Source organism: Parasteatoda tepidariorum, chromosome 3 (genome assembly GCF_982258835.1).
Source record: "Parasteatoda tepidariorum strain Cologne lab strain chromosome 3, Ptep-v5.0, whole genome shotgun sequence".
NCBI classification, from domain to species: Eukaryota; Metazoa; Arthropoda; class Arachnida; order Araneae; family Theridiidae; genus Parasteatoda; species Parasteatoda tepidariorum.
The window spans coordinates 118631672-118646361 of record NC_141757.1 but is presented as its reverse complement, the minus strand read 5'-3'; the positions used below and the strand labels follow the sequence as shown (position 1 = coordinate 118646361).

At 27.8% G+C, this 14690-nt stretch overlaps 1 protein-coding gene across 7 annotated transcripts in view; it reads right to left on the bottom strand.

Annotated features, from left to right (window-relative positions):
• Nucleotides 1–10635: 10635 nt before the first annotated feature.
• The window catches only part of fray (oxidative stress responsive kinase frayed), a 103551-nt gene continuing 99496 nt past the window's right edge, over nucleotides 10636–14690 (bottom strand). For all 7 annotated transcript variants that reach the window (XR_015432718.1, XR_015432719.1, XM_071184593.2 and 4 more), the window contains 5 exons: nucleotides 14366–14415; nucleotides 13119–13171; nucleotides 12318–12386; nucleotides 12180–12241; nucleotides 10636–11131 (listed from right to left, as the gene is read on the bottom strand). Coding sequence is in view for 5 of the 7 variants with exons in the window: in XM_071184593.2 (XP_071040694.1) it covers nucleotides 11051–11131; nucleotides 12180–12241; nucleotides 12318–12386; nucleotides 13119–13171; nucleotides 14366–14415 (315 nt within the window). In the remaining 2 variants the exon portion in view is untranslated. The remainder of the gene's footprint in view (nucleotides 11132–12179; nucleotides 12242–12317; nucleotides 12387–13118; nucleotides 13172–14365; nucleotides 14416–14690) is intronic.

The following is a 14690-nucleotide window of genomic DNA, read 5'->3' as shown; positions in this document are numbered from 1 at the left end:
AATTTAAGAATGCCGGATCATTTATCTTATATTTTTAATTATCTTATTATCAGTTCTAATTTCAGTATTATCTTATTATTACTTTTATATATATATATCTGTCTATTTATTTTTGCTGTGATATGTTTATTTTATGGGAATCATAAACTTATTAGAATTATGCAAAAAATTTCTTTGTAATATGTAAATGCTGTGGGAAAAAAATGATTGAAACATAAAGGGGAATGGCTTATTTTTTAAAACAGAGTATTTAGACAGTAGACAATAAATTTTTGTCATAAAAATATGAAACTGATTTATCTCTTTCGGAAATAATATACAGTAGAGCGCCGATTATCCGAACCCTTATTATCCGAACGTCCAATTATCCGAACTATGTCCGAATTCGTTTCCCCCCCTTTTTTTCAAGTTTAGAACTTTTTAACTTATCGACAATTCTTCTAAATTCAGAAGAATAAATAATATCCACTACATTTAATGACCATATTTAATTTACAACCTTTTTAGCAGTTTTCTTATAGTAGCCATACATACAGTTAAACCTACATACCCTTTTAGCCCTCTTCAACTTAAAATTATTTTCCAAGAATGCGAGCTTCATTTTGACAGTCTAGAACGTCAAAATGATGCTGATCCAGTTCAGTTGATTTAGTTAAAAAGAATAAAGGCTGCTCAAAAAAGAGCATCTTCTTTAAAACAAAAGTCTTTACTGGATTTCTTTTGCAATGGAAAATAGACAAAGAAGGTTTAAATCGGTAATTGACAAAAAAATTCAAAATGAAAAAAAAAGGAAGTAAATAAATAAAAACGATTGAAAAATTGCTGAAATTTTTTTTTTAAACACGCCAGAGCTATTTTAAATAGTACTGCCAGTTCTAAGCCTGGAAAAAGGGAAGTTAGTGCATAAATAATAATCATTTAAACTAGATTTTAAACAACTTTCCAATTATCCGAACTTTTCATTATCCGAACCACGTTCGGTCCCGAGCAGTTCGGATAATCGGCGCTCTACTGTACTTGAAGTATATTTGGTACATTGGGTGATAAAATGGAAAATAAATGAGTTTTTATTTATATTTCTTAATTGTTTACCTCCCCATTCCATTTGATATAGTTTTATTTATTTAGTTTTGTTTTTTAATAAAAGTGAATTTAAAACTTTCATTGATAAATAATTTTATTGTATTGCCATTACATTAGAGTTTGCTGTAAAATTATGTGCTGAATTTTAGGTATGTTGCATTTTCATGTACAGAATTCACACAAAATTCATTGATCTCTTAAAAAAGCTTTTCCATATTCTCAGTTAGATTTTTCTGATTTTCGTAAATGCTTATGGTCTTAATTTCTTAATTCGCAAAAGAATTTAACCATTGCAGCATAACCTCCATTATCCGAAACTTTTCAACTGAATACCTCTGTTACCAAACTCAGCATTTATATATATATACTCGGATTTCCCTCCTCAGTTTTTATTAATTAATGTGCTCTTGTGTCTCAAAGCTCAGACTACAGTAGTTATTGTCAGAGTTTTTCAAATAATTTCTAGGCTTTGTAGTTTCCCTGATATTATTTTGTCTTTATTTTTCTTGATTTTTAGTTTTTTGTTCTAATATTTCTAATTTTTGTGTGTTTAAAGCATCCCCTTTTCTACAAATTCAAAGGATTTATAACAGATTTAAAAAATTGAAGGATTTAAAGTTTGACCTAGCATTTTTTTATTTTTATTACTAATGCTTGTAAAAATTGCAAAATTTGTTTGTTTAAACCTAAAGTCCGGCCACTAATTATATACATCATTTAGGCATATAGTCTTACCCGCAGGATTCATTGTTTCAGACTGTTTGAAATCATTTATGAAAAAGAACTCACTTAACAAATTTAGCTTATCACATTTTTATGGTAGATGAATTCAGGGGTCATGTGTTTTTTTAATCATTTTCAGCAAATTCAGTAACAAAACTTGTAGGGTGGACTTTTGTAGTTTCACTATCATTGACTCATTTATTTCATCTAATCTTAAAAATTATCGATTCCAATCAACAAAGCAGTAACCAGCTAAAACTTTTAAAAGGATAAATTGATGGGTCTTCCACTAAATTATTTTTGTGCAAAACTATTAAGCAGCATATTCACTTTGTTTCAAGATAGTTGAAATCCTACTTTAAAATTATTTGATAAGGGCTCAATTAAATATTAATTTGTAGGAATATCTTAACTTATTGATTATTTTTTTTAATGCAACAGTGCAATACAAATTTTCTTTGCTTGGATCTCAAATTATTCAGTGCTCCAAAAATGAAATTATATTTGAAACTGTTTAAACTTTGTTTCTGAATTTAAAAAGAGTAAATATTATTCTTTAGTGACAAAATTTGACTTTATTTTATTTAAATAGAACAAATTATACAATTTTTAATTAGCCGTTTGACCTTTTCAGAAGTATTCTGTTGCATGTATATTGTTCCAAACAAAGTTTTGATTTTATTTTTTTAAAAACATGTTGCCTTTATTTTTTTAGCACTTTTATGAGGCTTGCATTTAAATGATAATTTATAACTAAACCTTTTTTAGAATTTAAAATGGTTCCACTTTCACTGTGGTACATATTAACACACGAGGGTTTAGACGTGAGAGGAAAAACATTTTTTTTTGTCATTTAAAGGAATTTCACTTCCACCAAATCATAAGTATTGCACCACACATTATAACATTCACTCAATTTATTGAGGAAAGTGATGGTTTGAACAATATACCTCTATTATCCTGAGATTTCAATTACTTATAGCAATTCCTGTCCCAATAACTGTGGGTTTTAAAATTCGGATTAAAAAATTAAATGTTAGATGACTTGTAAACCTGTTAAAAGGTATGCTAGTCAATGAAGTTGTTTTGCTTATGATAAAGAAATAAAACCTAATAGTTTTATTAGTCAATTCATTGTTGTAGTTCAACTTAAAACATCATGGCTTCCTCTTTCGCTAAAGGAATGCTTGTTAGATCATATACCACCTTGATCAAAAAGTTCCCGGAATTTATTCAGAAAATTAAAAATACAAGTTTGTTCATCTAAATCTATATTGTCCCCTTCAAAGTAATCCCCATCGACTGCAACACACTTATGCCAGCGCTTGATCCTTGAAACATTTTTTATATTCGGTTTTCGGTATGTCCATCAGTGCTTCCTGGGATTTTTACTTTGATGAATGCCATTCACTTGCCTGATGTCTGGATTGCGTGTCATACTCATAAACTCACGTCTCGTCTCTAGTAATGATCCTTTTGATGAATGTGGGATTGGATTCAGCCTTGCAAATCATGTCTTTTGCGACCTCAACGCGGTCTCTTTTTTGCATGAAATTGAGGTCTTTTGGCACCAACTTTGCTGCTGCACAACGGAAACCCAAATCATTAACCAAAATGTTTTGGACAGATCCATAGGCAATGTTCAAGCCCTCCGCTATCTCTCTGAGGGTTAATTTGCGGTTATTGACCAACATTTCTTTTACTTTATCAATGTTTTCGTCGTCGATGGTCTGCCACTGCGTTCATCATCTTTGTTTGACTCACGACCACTTTTGAAACGCTCGTGCCACTGATAAACGACCGTTTTCTTTAGAGAATCGTTGCCGAAACACTTTTCCAACGTTCGCGCACCATTAAATCCGTTTTTTACGCAAAATTTAATTGTTGCAAATTTAAGTCCATTTCTAAAATTGTAAAAAATCGCCAACGCACACAGAGATAGATGTACTCTTGGCTACGTAACTTTTGCAAATGTCAAGCTATGACGCTAAGATTTAGAGGGAATATCAACAACAGATTTACCAACTTAAAAAAAAAAAAAAAAAAAAAAAAAAAAACAGAACTCAAATCGGAACGATGGTAGCGCCACCCGGGGGTAGCATTTTACAATTTTAAATATTCAAAGTGGTTCCAGCCCCAACTTGTTTAGATAATTTATGTTCTACTTTATTATAAAATTATAGGTGGATAAGGATTATATTTAGGTTGTAAGTTTTATTTAACCATTATGTTTGTGCAAGGGTATTTTTATGCAACAAAAAATAAAACATTCTATCATGTTTTTCTACACTTGTGATATTTTTTTTTATGCCACTATATAAATCACAGCTATTGGATATAGATATGAAATGTTGTGAAAATTTTTCTATGTCTTACTTTTTTTAATTAAAATATATATTTGTGTATATTATCTTGCATTGACTGAGTATAAAATGTTTAATAATTACATTTTTGATGCTTGTTCTCTACAATTTTATAATCATTGTTTGCATTTATATTTTTTTCCTTGTTTACACATGCTATATATTTCAAAAATTGAACGAAGATAATTTTTTTCCTTCAAAAATCTTACTTTTTTAAATGGTAGATTCATAGTTTCATTATTAAGTTCTTTACAGTACTGCTTCTAAATGAGATGGATCATTTCTAAAAATCCATATATATTTTTGAAGTTTATTCTTAATATATTTTATTCTTCTATTTTTAAAAATCATTTATTAGAAAAATGTTTTATTTTTATGTTATTTTCTTATCAACTATCTTCTGGCTACTCAAAAAGTTGTCAACCTGAATTCTTCGGTATAAAGTAAAGCTAGTTTTCTCATATTATTAGCTAGAGAAATGGTGTATAGGGAAGAAAAATTCTCCCATATTTGAGAAACTGTTAAAGCTTTGTCTCTCAGTTCTCTCTTCTGTAATACCTTCATTTCAATCAAAATTATACATTTTTTAAAGGAAAAAATCATAATTTTTTTTTTCCGAAATGTGTTTTATCATTTACTTAAAAAAAAAAAAAAACTGATGAAGCAACATTAAAAATATTCAGATTATGATGCATTTTAATATATTTATTAATATATCCTGTAACTTGATAATTTTTTAAAATTTACTTTAAGTAGTCATATGGCCGTTGAAGAAGAGGGAGGGTGTTCAGGAAACAGTTTATGAAGAAGGAGAGGCCACAAGAAGTATAATGTTTCGGCTAAACAAAAATTAAAACCTGTAGATTAAATATTTTACTTGTTAATTATTTTTAAAATATTGAATTTCAGAAAGGATTATGTATGTAAAAGTATTCTTGACATCAAAAATGTGGTATTCATCTTAATTCAAATTCATACTTTTTTCTTTCAATTGCAGTTCTGACCAATTCCTTGGTTTCATTTATAAATATTTTTACTGAAATTCTTTTCACGGGTAATTTTCGAGAAATAATATTGGTTTGGAATATTTTGATTTTCAGAAAAGTTTTTCTGATCCAAATCACTTTCTGAAGTAATTTTCAGATTTATTAGAATATGGTCTTCTTAATAAAAAATTCATTATCTTAATTATTCAATTGTAATTTTGACCAATTTCTTAGATTCTTTTAAATTCTAGTTTCCAAAATTTTTTATTTAGTTAGAATATCTTGAATGTCAGAATTGATGTGGAAGGATTCTGTCTATTAAATTTATATTTGAATCACAAATATAGTATTCATATTTTGTCTTTCAATTGCATTTTTGACTAATTTTAGTTTCTTTTCATGAATACTTTTTAAAAGCTTCTTTTCTCATCAATTTTTAAATAAGTTATTAATTCGGGTATAATATAATATCGTGAATTCTTGTTATTTTTTATTTTATTTAGCTGATGTGTTTGGGTATGTTTTGTATGCTTCATATAAACAATTGCCAAATTATTGTATTTTAATTTATCCCTAGCTTTATGAACAAATATTCAATTCGAGTGAATGAACAAATTTATAGATATTATGAGAAAGTTTAACATTCATCTGTTTATTATTTTTTCAAAATTTTTACGAGCAGAAAAAGTGATTAATCCTCTCTTTTACTGTTACAAAATTGAAAAATTCAACAAAATTAAAACTGTGTTCATGTAAAGTATTTATGTATATAGTTATAGAAATTTTGCCTAACTCTTATTGTCCCTAATTAAATTATATTTGTTCGCATTCAATTTATTCTGAAAATTTTATTCATCTAATTGGACAAGATTGAACGTAATTAAAATTTTGGTCGTCATTGTGTAATCTTTAAAAGATTAAATTTATCTGCTTATTTATTTCGATTAATAAATGCTTGTTTAGAGTAGCTGTATGTTTGTATTTTTTAAGGCATGCTTTTTTCATAATTTTTTAATAAACCTTTATATTCTTCCTTCCTAATTTTAATAAAACAATTTATTTCAATATTTTCTGAAAAATATATAAATGTGTAATGTAAAATATTTTTATAAATTAAATGTATTAAAAAATTACCATCTGCCTTATAACATATACATATATTTTTTTTATGGAGTTGAGTATTAATTATTATGTAAAATAGTTTTGAAAATTTAATTTATATTATGGACAGTTCCTAGTCTGTTATATAGCATTTAGCTGGTGTGTTAGTATATTTGAATATTAATTATATAAAATGGTTGGGCAAATCGTATTTAGTAATATCAAGTATTCAAGTTTTATGATGATATTGTGTAATTCTATTTTTAGTTCATGTTTGTAGCTGGTCATACTAGTGTTAACTTAATTTTGTATGTAGTGAATGTTGTATATTTTATTTTTTCTTTCATTCCACTGTACTGGTTCAATTTGTAATTTATGAAATTTTATTTATTTTTTAGTTTTTAAAATGTAGTATATTCTGTTGGAAATAAAAACATCCATAAATTTATTTGCATTTGAATTTATTTTAAAGAATCTTCTTATGTTAGTGAATAATTTTTGACATTTACCTATGCACAGTTTGGAAAGTCTAAAAATCCTTTGATAAAGGCATATTTGTTCTAATTAGTTCATGGACATTTTGTAGTATTTATGTTATAGATTTATTTTGAATATCATACAGCTCGTAAATTATAATTAAAAAAGCCACTTTTAAAATTAAATTTTATTGACATTGTAAGAAAGAGCCTTGGAGTTTTTAATTGGCCCACTTGGAAATAGACCACATGGCTAGATGCCTTTTTACTTGCTTTATGACTCATTTCATGCCAGTATTAATTATAAAAAATAATTTATTGATAACATAAAAATATATAAATCATAAAAGAAAAGCACAGTTTTCTTTTAAAAGTCTTTTATTTACTTGTATGTTGAGACATGAATATTTTCAGAGGCCAAATCCACACGACAAACATCTGGGTTCATTCTAAATTCATTCCCACTCTCGGGCTTTTTGCTTCATCTGTTGTACTGTTACATATTTTTTTTTTGCTGTTGTATGTACTTTCAAAGGATTCTTTCTAAATCCTTATAGATGAAGAAAAACCGAATCCTGTCATAACAAGCGATACTAAGAGTGTGAATTTGTTATTATCTTGTTAAAAAATTAACTGGTAGTTTTTCTTGGAGCAAAGAATTTTGCGTTATTAAAAAAAAAAAATTTAGTAATTTTTTAAGTGTATTAAGAGTTAAATAGGCATGTTTAACCTTTGTATAGAAGAGAGGCTGTCATGTCTGCTGAGGGACAGTAAGCGTCAAAAGATGCTCTTAATTTGGCCAAATTTTAGGTAAATCGAAAGTAATCCTCTTTTGAAGTTCTTTGTAAGTTAACTATTCATAATCTTATTGAAAATTCTTTTTCAATGGATCCCAAGTTATGTGGCAATGAGGAGGCAGACACACTTGTATTTGCCACATCACTCCCCTCTTGATGAACTATAATTTATTCATCAAGACAAAATCTGCGGACTCGTTGTAGCAGTGTTGTTGGAAAAAGTTGGGAGTGTCTTTTACACAATTCTTTCTATTTACCGAGAAAGAAAGGAATTTGTCTTGTTTTCATAGCTCAACGGGCCATGATTACCTCTCAACATCTTAAAAGAATCAGTAGTTTGCCTCATGTCTTTCTTAAAAAGTGATTACATCTACTTATTTATTTCAAATAAAAAAGTGTTGACATTGAAGAGGCGTTTCCTTTTGGTATTTTACATTTATGTTGGGCAGCAAGACAGTTTTTGGCCAACTGATCCAGGCTGAGCTTAGGATTAAAAAAAAAAAAAACAGTGACATTAGTACGATTTACTGGTCGCTATTTGTGAATCCACACATTAAACTACATCTTTCCTTTGATGCTATTTATGTACTCCCTGGTTCTACAATCTGTGTTGAACGATGACCCTAACAATTCGAATCCCATGTTGTTACCTGGCTATATCATGCTTAGATGTGGTCATTCTCACTCTCTACCTTTAGTTGTAAATGATCGTAACATTGTGCAAATATATCAAAAGGTAAGTGGCTTCTTCTTTCTATTTCATTACTTTTGTCACTGTACCAAGTAATAAACAAAGGCTAAATACTGCCCTCGGTTAAAAATTAAAACACTACATCCATTGTTTCTCAAATTTTGTAAGAAAAAGTTTTATTTTGCAGTTGACTTGCCATGCTAAATCTGTTGACCAAAGAGAAAAAAGATGATAATTTTTCTTGATTTAAATGGATGGTAAAGCAAATATCATTACTTGAAAAATTTATTAATTAAAACTCTGAGTGATCAAGAGTTAATAAATTTACATTTTATGAACACTTAAAGAGTATGAAGTAAAGAGAGAGAGGATTTTTTTTATAATATAGGTTCTTCACAAACATTCTTTTTATTGGTTTTCTAATTTAAACCTTATCAATATATCCTTTAAGATGTAAAAATTGAAAGCTGTCAAATAACTTTAGTAATATTGTATAAATTTTAATATTAAATGATAGTTTTCTTAGCAATTTTCATTTCTATGAATGATAACCAAAAAATTATACAAAGGCAGAATTATTTGAGTTCTTGCAAGTCTCAAGATTATCAGAAGTATTAGTACGTACTTCAAACAAATGCAAGAGATTTTAAATTTTAGTGCTTGAGGCAACATATAATAAGCCATATTTTTTGAGAAAGAATCCCATGATTTTGATGATATGTTTTTATGTCTTGTGCAGTTATCTAAAAGAACTTGTAAAGTACTCAACTGGAAACTATGCTTAGGAACAGTTTGATGTAAGCTTTGGAAAAAGTTGGAGTTATTACTATATTATTCAAGCAGTGGAATTCTAAATCAAGTACTGTTTTTCTTAAATACCATTATTAATTTATAGACGACTTTCATATAAAGTTAAGATAACTAAGATTTTTTCTTTTATATACATGTGTTCTTCTTCTTTTGTTCTTGTTAATTTACGTCGCACTAGAGCTGCACAATGGGCTATTGGCGACGGTCTGGGAAACATCCCGGACATGCCATCACAATTTTGATCCTCTGCGGAGGGCATGGCACCCCCGTTTCGGTAGCCCGACGACCTCGAGCATATATACATGTGTGTTAAAAAAAAAAAAGCTAACATTTCCTGCTTATTCTTAATGTTTGATAGAGACATCAAAATTGGTTAACATCAAATGCTTACTTGTCAAAATACAAAAATTTTGGATTAGAACTTACAAGTAGCATTGCTTAACAAATACATGGTATTTTGTTTTTACATCAAGATTAATGAGTGAAAAAGAATGGATCAGTTCCTAGGCACGCAGCTTTTGGAGCCAATTCTAAATTGCTCTGTTGATTCCATTTGAAAATAAACTGAAAAGTTTAATCAGATCTTAAGAGAAGAGTTTCTTTTCTCTAATCTTTTTGCTTAAATAATCTATTATGTGTAGAATTTGGTTGTTTTGATAACAAACTTTTTATTTTAATACAAAATATCTTTTGCCCATTTTTTTTTTATCAAAATAAAAATTTATACATTTAGAAATTGATTGGTGCATTTAAAGTGAAGTGATCTAACCACATTTAGTAGGAAGTTATCAGTAGTTTGTAAAAATCGTGAATTGTTTTTTATTATAACTTTTAAAATATAGTCTAATTTTTCTGAAAGAAATATTTGTACAAGAACTATTATTTTACCGTTTAAACAATTAACCAATAAAAAATAGAGAATTAGTTTTTAACTTTGTGTTAAGGTTATGAGATTTTACACACATATTAATTGTTTAAAGCTTTTAGGGACCGGCAATAAATCCGAATGAAAAATGTTTTTAAATACCCTGTGACAAACAATATAGCAATAAGCTTACTTATATAAATTACCTTGGTTATTGTATGCAATAACTAAACAAAATTTCGTAAAATCAGCTTTAACATTCACGGAAATATGGGCATTTTTATAAAAAAAATATTGATTTGATAATCAATTTTAAAATGATATTTTTGCTATTAATTAAAAATTACTCGAAAATTTTGTTCAATTCTTTTGCATATTTCTGCAATTATAGTAAAAAAATTTAGTAAATGATAATGAAATTAATTGATAGAATTTACGAGCTTTATTGCAGTATTTTTTGGCATAGAATGCTAAACACTATTTTTCGTTTGTAATTTATTGCCAGCCCATCAAACCTCAAAAAGCTTTATTGATATGAGTGAGACATCTTAACACAAAGAAAGTAAAAAAATTATGGCAGGATTAATATTGTGGGAAACGTGCAATAATTTGTTAGCATTTTTTTCTGCTTGAAGTATTTTGAATAATATTTTCTCCAAAGCAGCTTGTGGCCAGTACATACCTGCCTGCAATCTTTGCAATTTGATTAAATGTGATAGAGTTATGACAAAACATTTCAATTTATTATACACAAGAAACAGTACTAAAGCTTTATTCTGCATATTCAAAAGGGATAAGAAGACACAGCATTGTAAGGCCCCTTTTGTGCAAATAAAAAGAGGAAGAAAAAAAAAAACACTTTGATAAGCAAAATTTATGAACTAGCAAGGGATGAGACATAGGACACAAACACAAAAGAAGTCTGTTACAAAAGGCACAAGTCCAAAATATATATATATTAAGTTGGCTTTTTTTTTCATATCATAAATAAATGAACTATATATAAATCTTTCACAGTAAGTGAAGCAAAAGTTTCTCCAGACATAAGAGGCAAGTGTGAATGGTGGCCGGCAAAGCGACTGCCAGGAAGGCTGGACTAGGTTTTCTTTTAGAACTGAATGAAAGTGGGTTGACTTTGGTCCAAAGATGAGTTATTTATTCTGTCACTACTGAGAGCTGTGCGAAGCCTGTCAGTGTTTTTTCATCTGGTATTTCACTAGTATTCGATACTGGATTCTGTAATAAAAATTTGTAATTACTTCAATGTGTTGAACTGTTATAAGAATTCCAAGAAAGTAATTTTCACTTTTTAGTGCAAAATAAAATTATAAAAAATAAGCTTCCTTTTTGCTAGATGACCTTTTGCCGGTAACTAAATGATCCTGCACTCACAAGACTTCTCATCCTTATCAGCAAAAAAATCAACCAGGTCTGATTTGATGTTATTATGTACTGAAATCTTCACCTTTGAAATAAATAATAATCCGATGATTCGAGACCTGGGCTATATGGAATCTTGTTTTGCCTTCTACAGCCTTAGAAATATGTTAAAAATTATTGGAGCTTGGTTGAGAAATTATGTCGCATCCCTCATATAATTAAATACACTATCAAATTATATATTTAGAAAAAAATGATAAACTTTAAACGCAATAATCTTAGTAATAACGTTGACGTTATGCAAATAAAGACCAGAAGTTTTAAAAGCTTGCAAATCATGAAGCTACCAGAAAGATATCCAACAGAAAATGAATATCTTTGACAGATTAAAGTTCATTTTAGTTTTATTTCATCTAAAGAAAAAATTACTTTCTTGCAAACCAGATATATCAAATTTTTGCTTTTCAGTTATTAATTTCAACATACCAGCTGCTAATGTCAATTTTTTGAAAAAGTTTTACAAAGCTAGTGACATTTTAGAAGAATAATAACCTGCCATTCACTGATAAATGAATTTACATCTTCTAATTTTTTTTAAAAGCAATTAAAACAAATAGCTACAAAACTGCTGAATAACAATTCATTTTTGAAGTCAATCGATTTGGCAGCTGAGACTTTCATGTAACATATCTTTAAAGAATGTCAATGAGTAATACCATTACTATACTTAAACTAAAGTCATTAATTTAGTTAAATTTGTATTAAATAATTAAACAGAAAATTTGATATCATTTCAGCTTTTAGACAATTGAATAGTAAACTGATGGCAAATAATATTTAACATTAACTTTTTAGTTTTTGTATTTCTTAAATACAAGAATGTATTAAAAAAATTAATACTTACCAAGGCAAATACAGTAGACTTTAGCGATAAATTGTCCACTAATTTTTGCAAATTTGCAGCAACTGAAATAAAAAAAAGGCTTAAAACTGAACTGAAAATTACTTATATCCGACAATAAATGAACACCTAATCACTCACCAACAATCATATCTTTGCCATTAACAAGACCAGCGCCAACAAGTTCAGAAGCAATTCCATCTGCTGTATCTAATAAGCACAGAAATATTTAATTTACAGTGTGTCTAAAAAGTTCAGTGAATGGCTCACAGTGATAAAATCTAGTGATCCCACAATCCAAAACACTTTTATTTATAGAAGTTTCTTCAACTCCATAGAAAAATCACAAATTAATAAGTAAACTATCGTTAAAACTGGTTTATGATAGCCAAAATTTGAAACCCTATTTTAATGGACATCTTTAATCAAATTAATTTAGGAAAATTTTACACAATCTCATAAAATTAGCTTTTGTACTAATTATTCATACCTATTTAAAGTAGCATTAAAAAAAAATTGGGTGGGAACGAGAACTTCAACAAACTTTAGTTTCTAGAATAATTTTTTTTATTTAAAAGGTAGCAAGAAAATAGTCCACTATGATACACTGCATTTTAGAGTGTTTGTGAGTATTCAGAAGTCAACTTAAGATTAAAATAATTGTTTAAGGTTGTATCTTTGGCTGTGTAGAATATAAAATTTTATCAGAATATCAATTAACAATTTTGTTAATTTGCTTTATTAAATACGCTACATTGATTATAAAGCTACAACCAAACTATATATTTGTAATCTCACATGATATTTTAAAATATATTTCATAGAAAAGTAAAATTGTTATAAAAATATTTCATCATAATTCAACAAGCTTGTAACCAAATATATATATAAACTAGCCAGTAAAAATATAAAAAGTTTATTATTAATGAAAAGTAAAATTACCTCTATCAGGAACATATTCAAATCTAATATCATTTAATTCTTTATTTTCATTTCTGGAAAGAAAAATGTAACAAATCAGCAACATTAAAAAACTACAAAAATGAACATTGTATTTTTATTTTTGTCGAATTTATTAAAATTTAGAGATATAATATTTGTTTAGTTCTTACGTAAGTAAAAAATAAACATGCATTTTCAGAATTTATAATTTTGTCTATTATTTCTATTAAGAGATGGCACTGCCATCACATGACTTTTGGGAATTACCTCTTTCCTAAAAGTAGTTAGTCTTTGTCCGGACCAGCAACGAGTAAGATTATCTGGTTCGAGATGGTTTGTATATAGTGTTTTCCTATTTTGTAATAAAAGTTGTTAAGTTTTATTTTGGAGTTTCTTTAATAATTCCATATCAATTGGACCACAGTTACTACTAAACAGTTATTTAAACCAATTTAATAAAAAGGAAATTTTGTTTTAATAAAAAAACATAAATATGAGTTTGAATCAAAATATTGAAATCTACCAGAATAAACATGTCTACTTATTTGAATAATTGTTCAACTCCACTAAAAAATAGACCCAACCCCACTTTCATCTTCATACTTGCTATTCCTATCTTATTTTAAAACTAGTACACCTCTATCTCAATCACAGATCTGCTGTAAATCAGAAGGCACCAAGAATATAAAGATATTAATGTGACAGAGTTCTAAACATGAAATGAGGGTATATTTCTAAAATAAAGTTGTCGTGCTTTTCCAATAATTCTTCAATCCATTTGCAGCCTTACAGCTTAATTTAAGTGCCACATTTTCCATTTTAAATAATAATTTGAAGATCGGCGGCAAAACTTTTCTACTCAGCAGTCAACGTTTTAAATTTTTGTCTCTAAATGCAAAGCTTAATAAAACAAAGGCCAAAAGTGTAGAATGTGCCAAAGACCTGATCATGCTATAAACCAAAATGGATTCAATAAAAAAAATTCTGGGTTTCTTAAGTTCCTGAAACCACGATACAATTATAGTTTAAAATAGCAAGGTATATTTTCTTGAATTGGTATCAGACCAAGTCTATTTAAAAAGACAAAAATAACACACTGGCTATAATTTTATTTTACAAATGAGTTTTAATACATTTTTTAATAAGTATGAATCAGATTTGTAACAATTATAATAAAATTATACACTTCAAAAATTGAATTTTTTTTAAAAATTTGTAAATGAGTAAACAAAGTAAATAAATATTACCGTATCCTAAGAACCAGATTTACCAATTGGGATTCACTCGATTCATCGGTCTGCAAAAAAAGGAAAAAAATTATTATCATTCGGTAATTATTTTTTTAACTAATAGAGTTATTTAGTAGCAATAAAGAAAAAAATTATTATCAATTGGTAATTATTTTTTTACTAATAGAGTTATTTAGTCAATATTTAAATGGACTAAAAAAAAATACGAAATAATGAATAAGTAGAGAGCATCAATAATTAAGAAGTATGACAAGTTTAGAAAATTAAAGCCACTAAGGAAATTATACATTACTTAAATGGAACAAAATAATGATTTATTCAC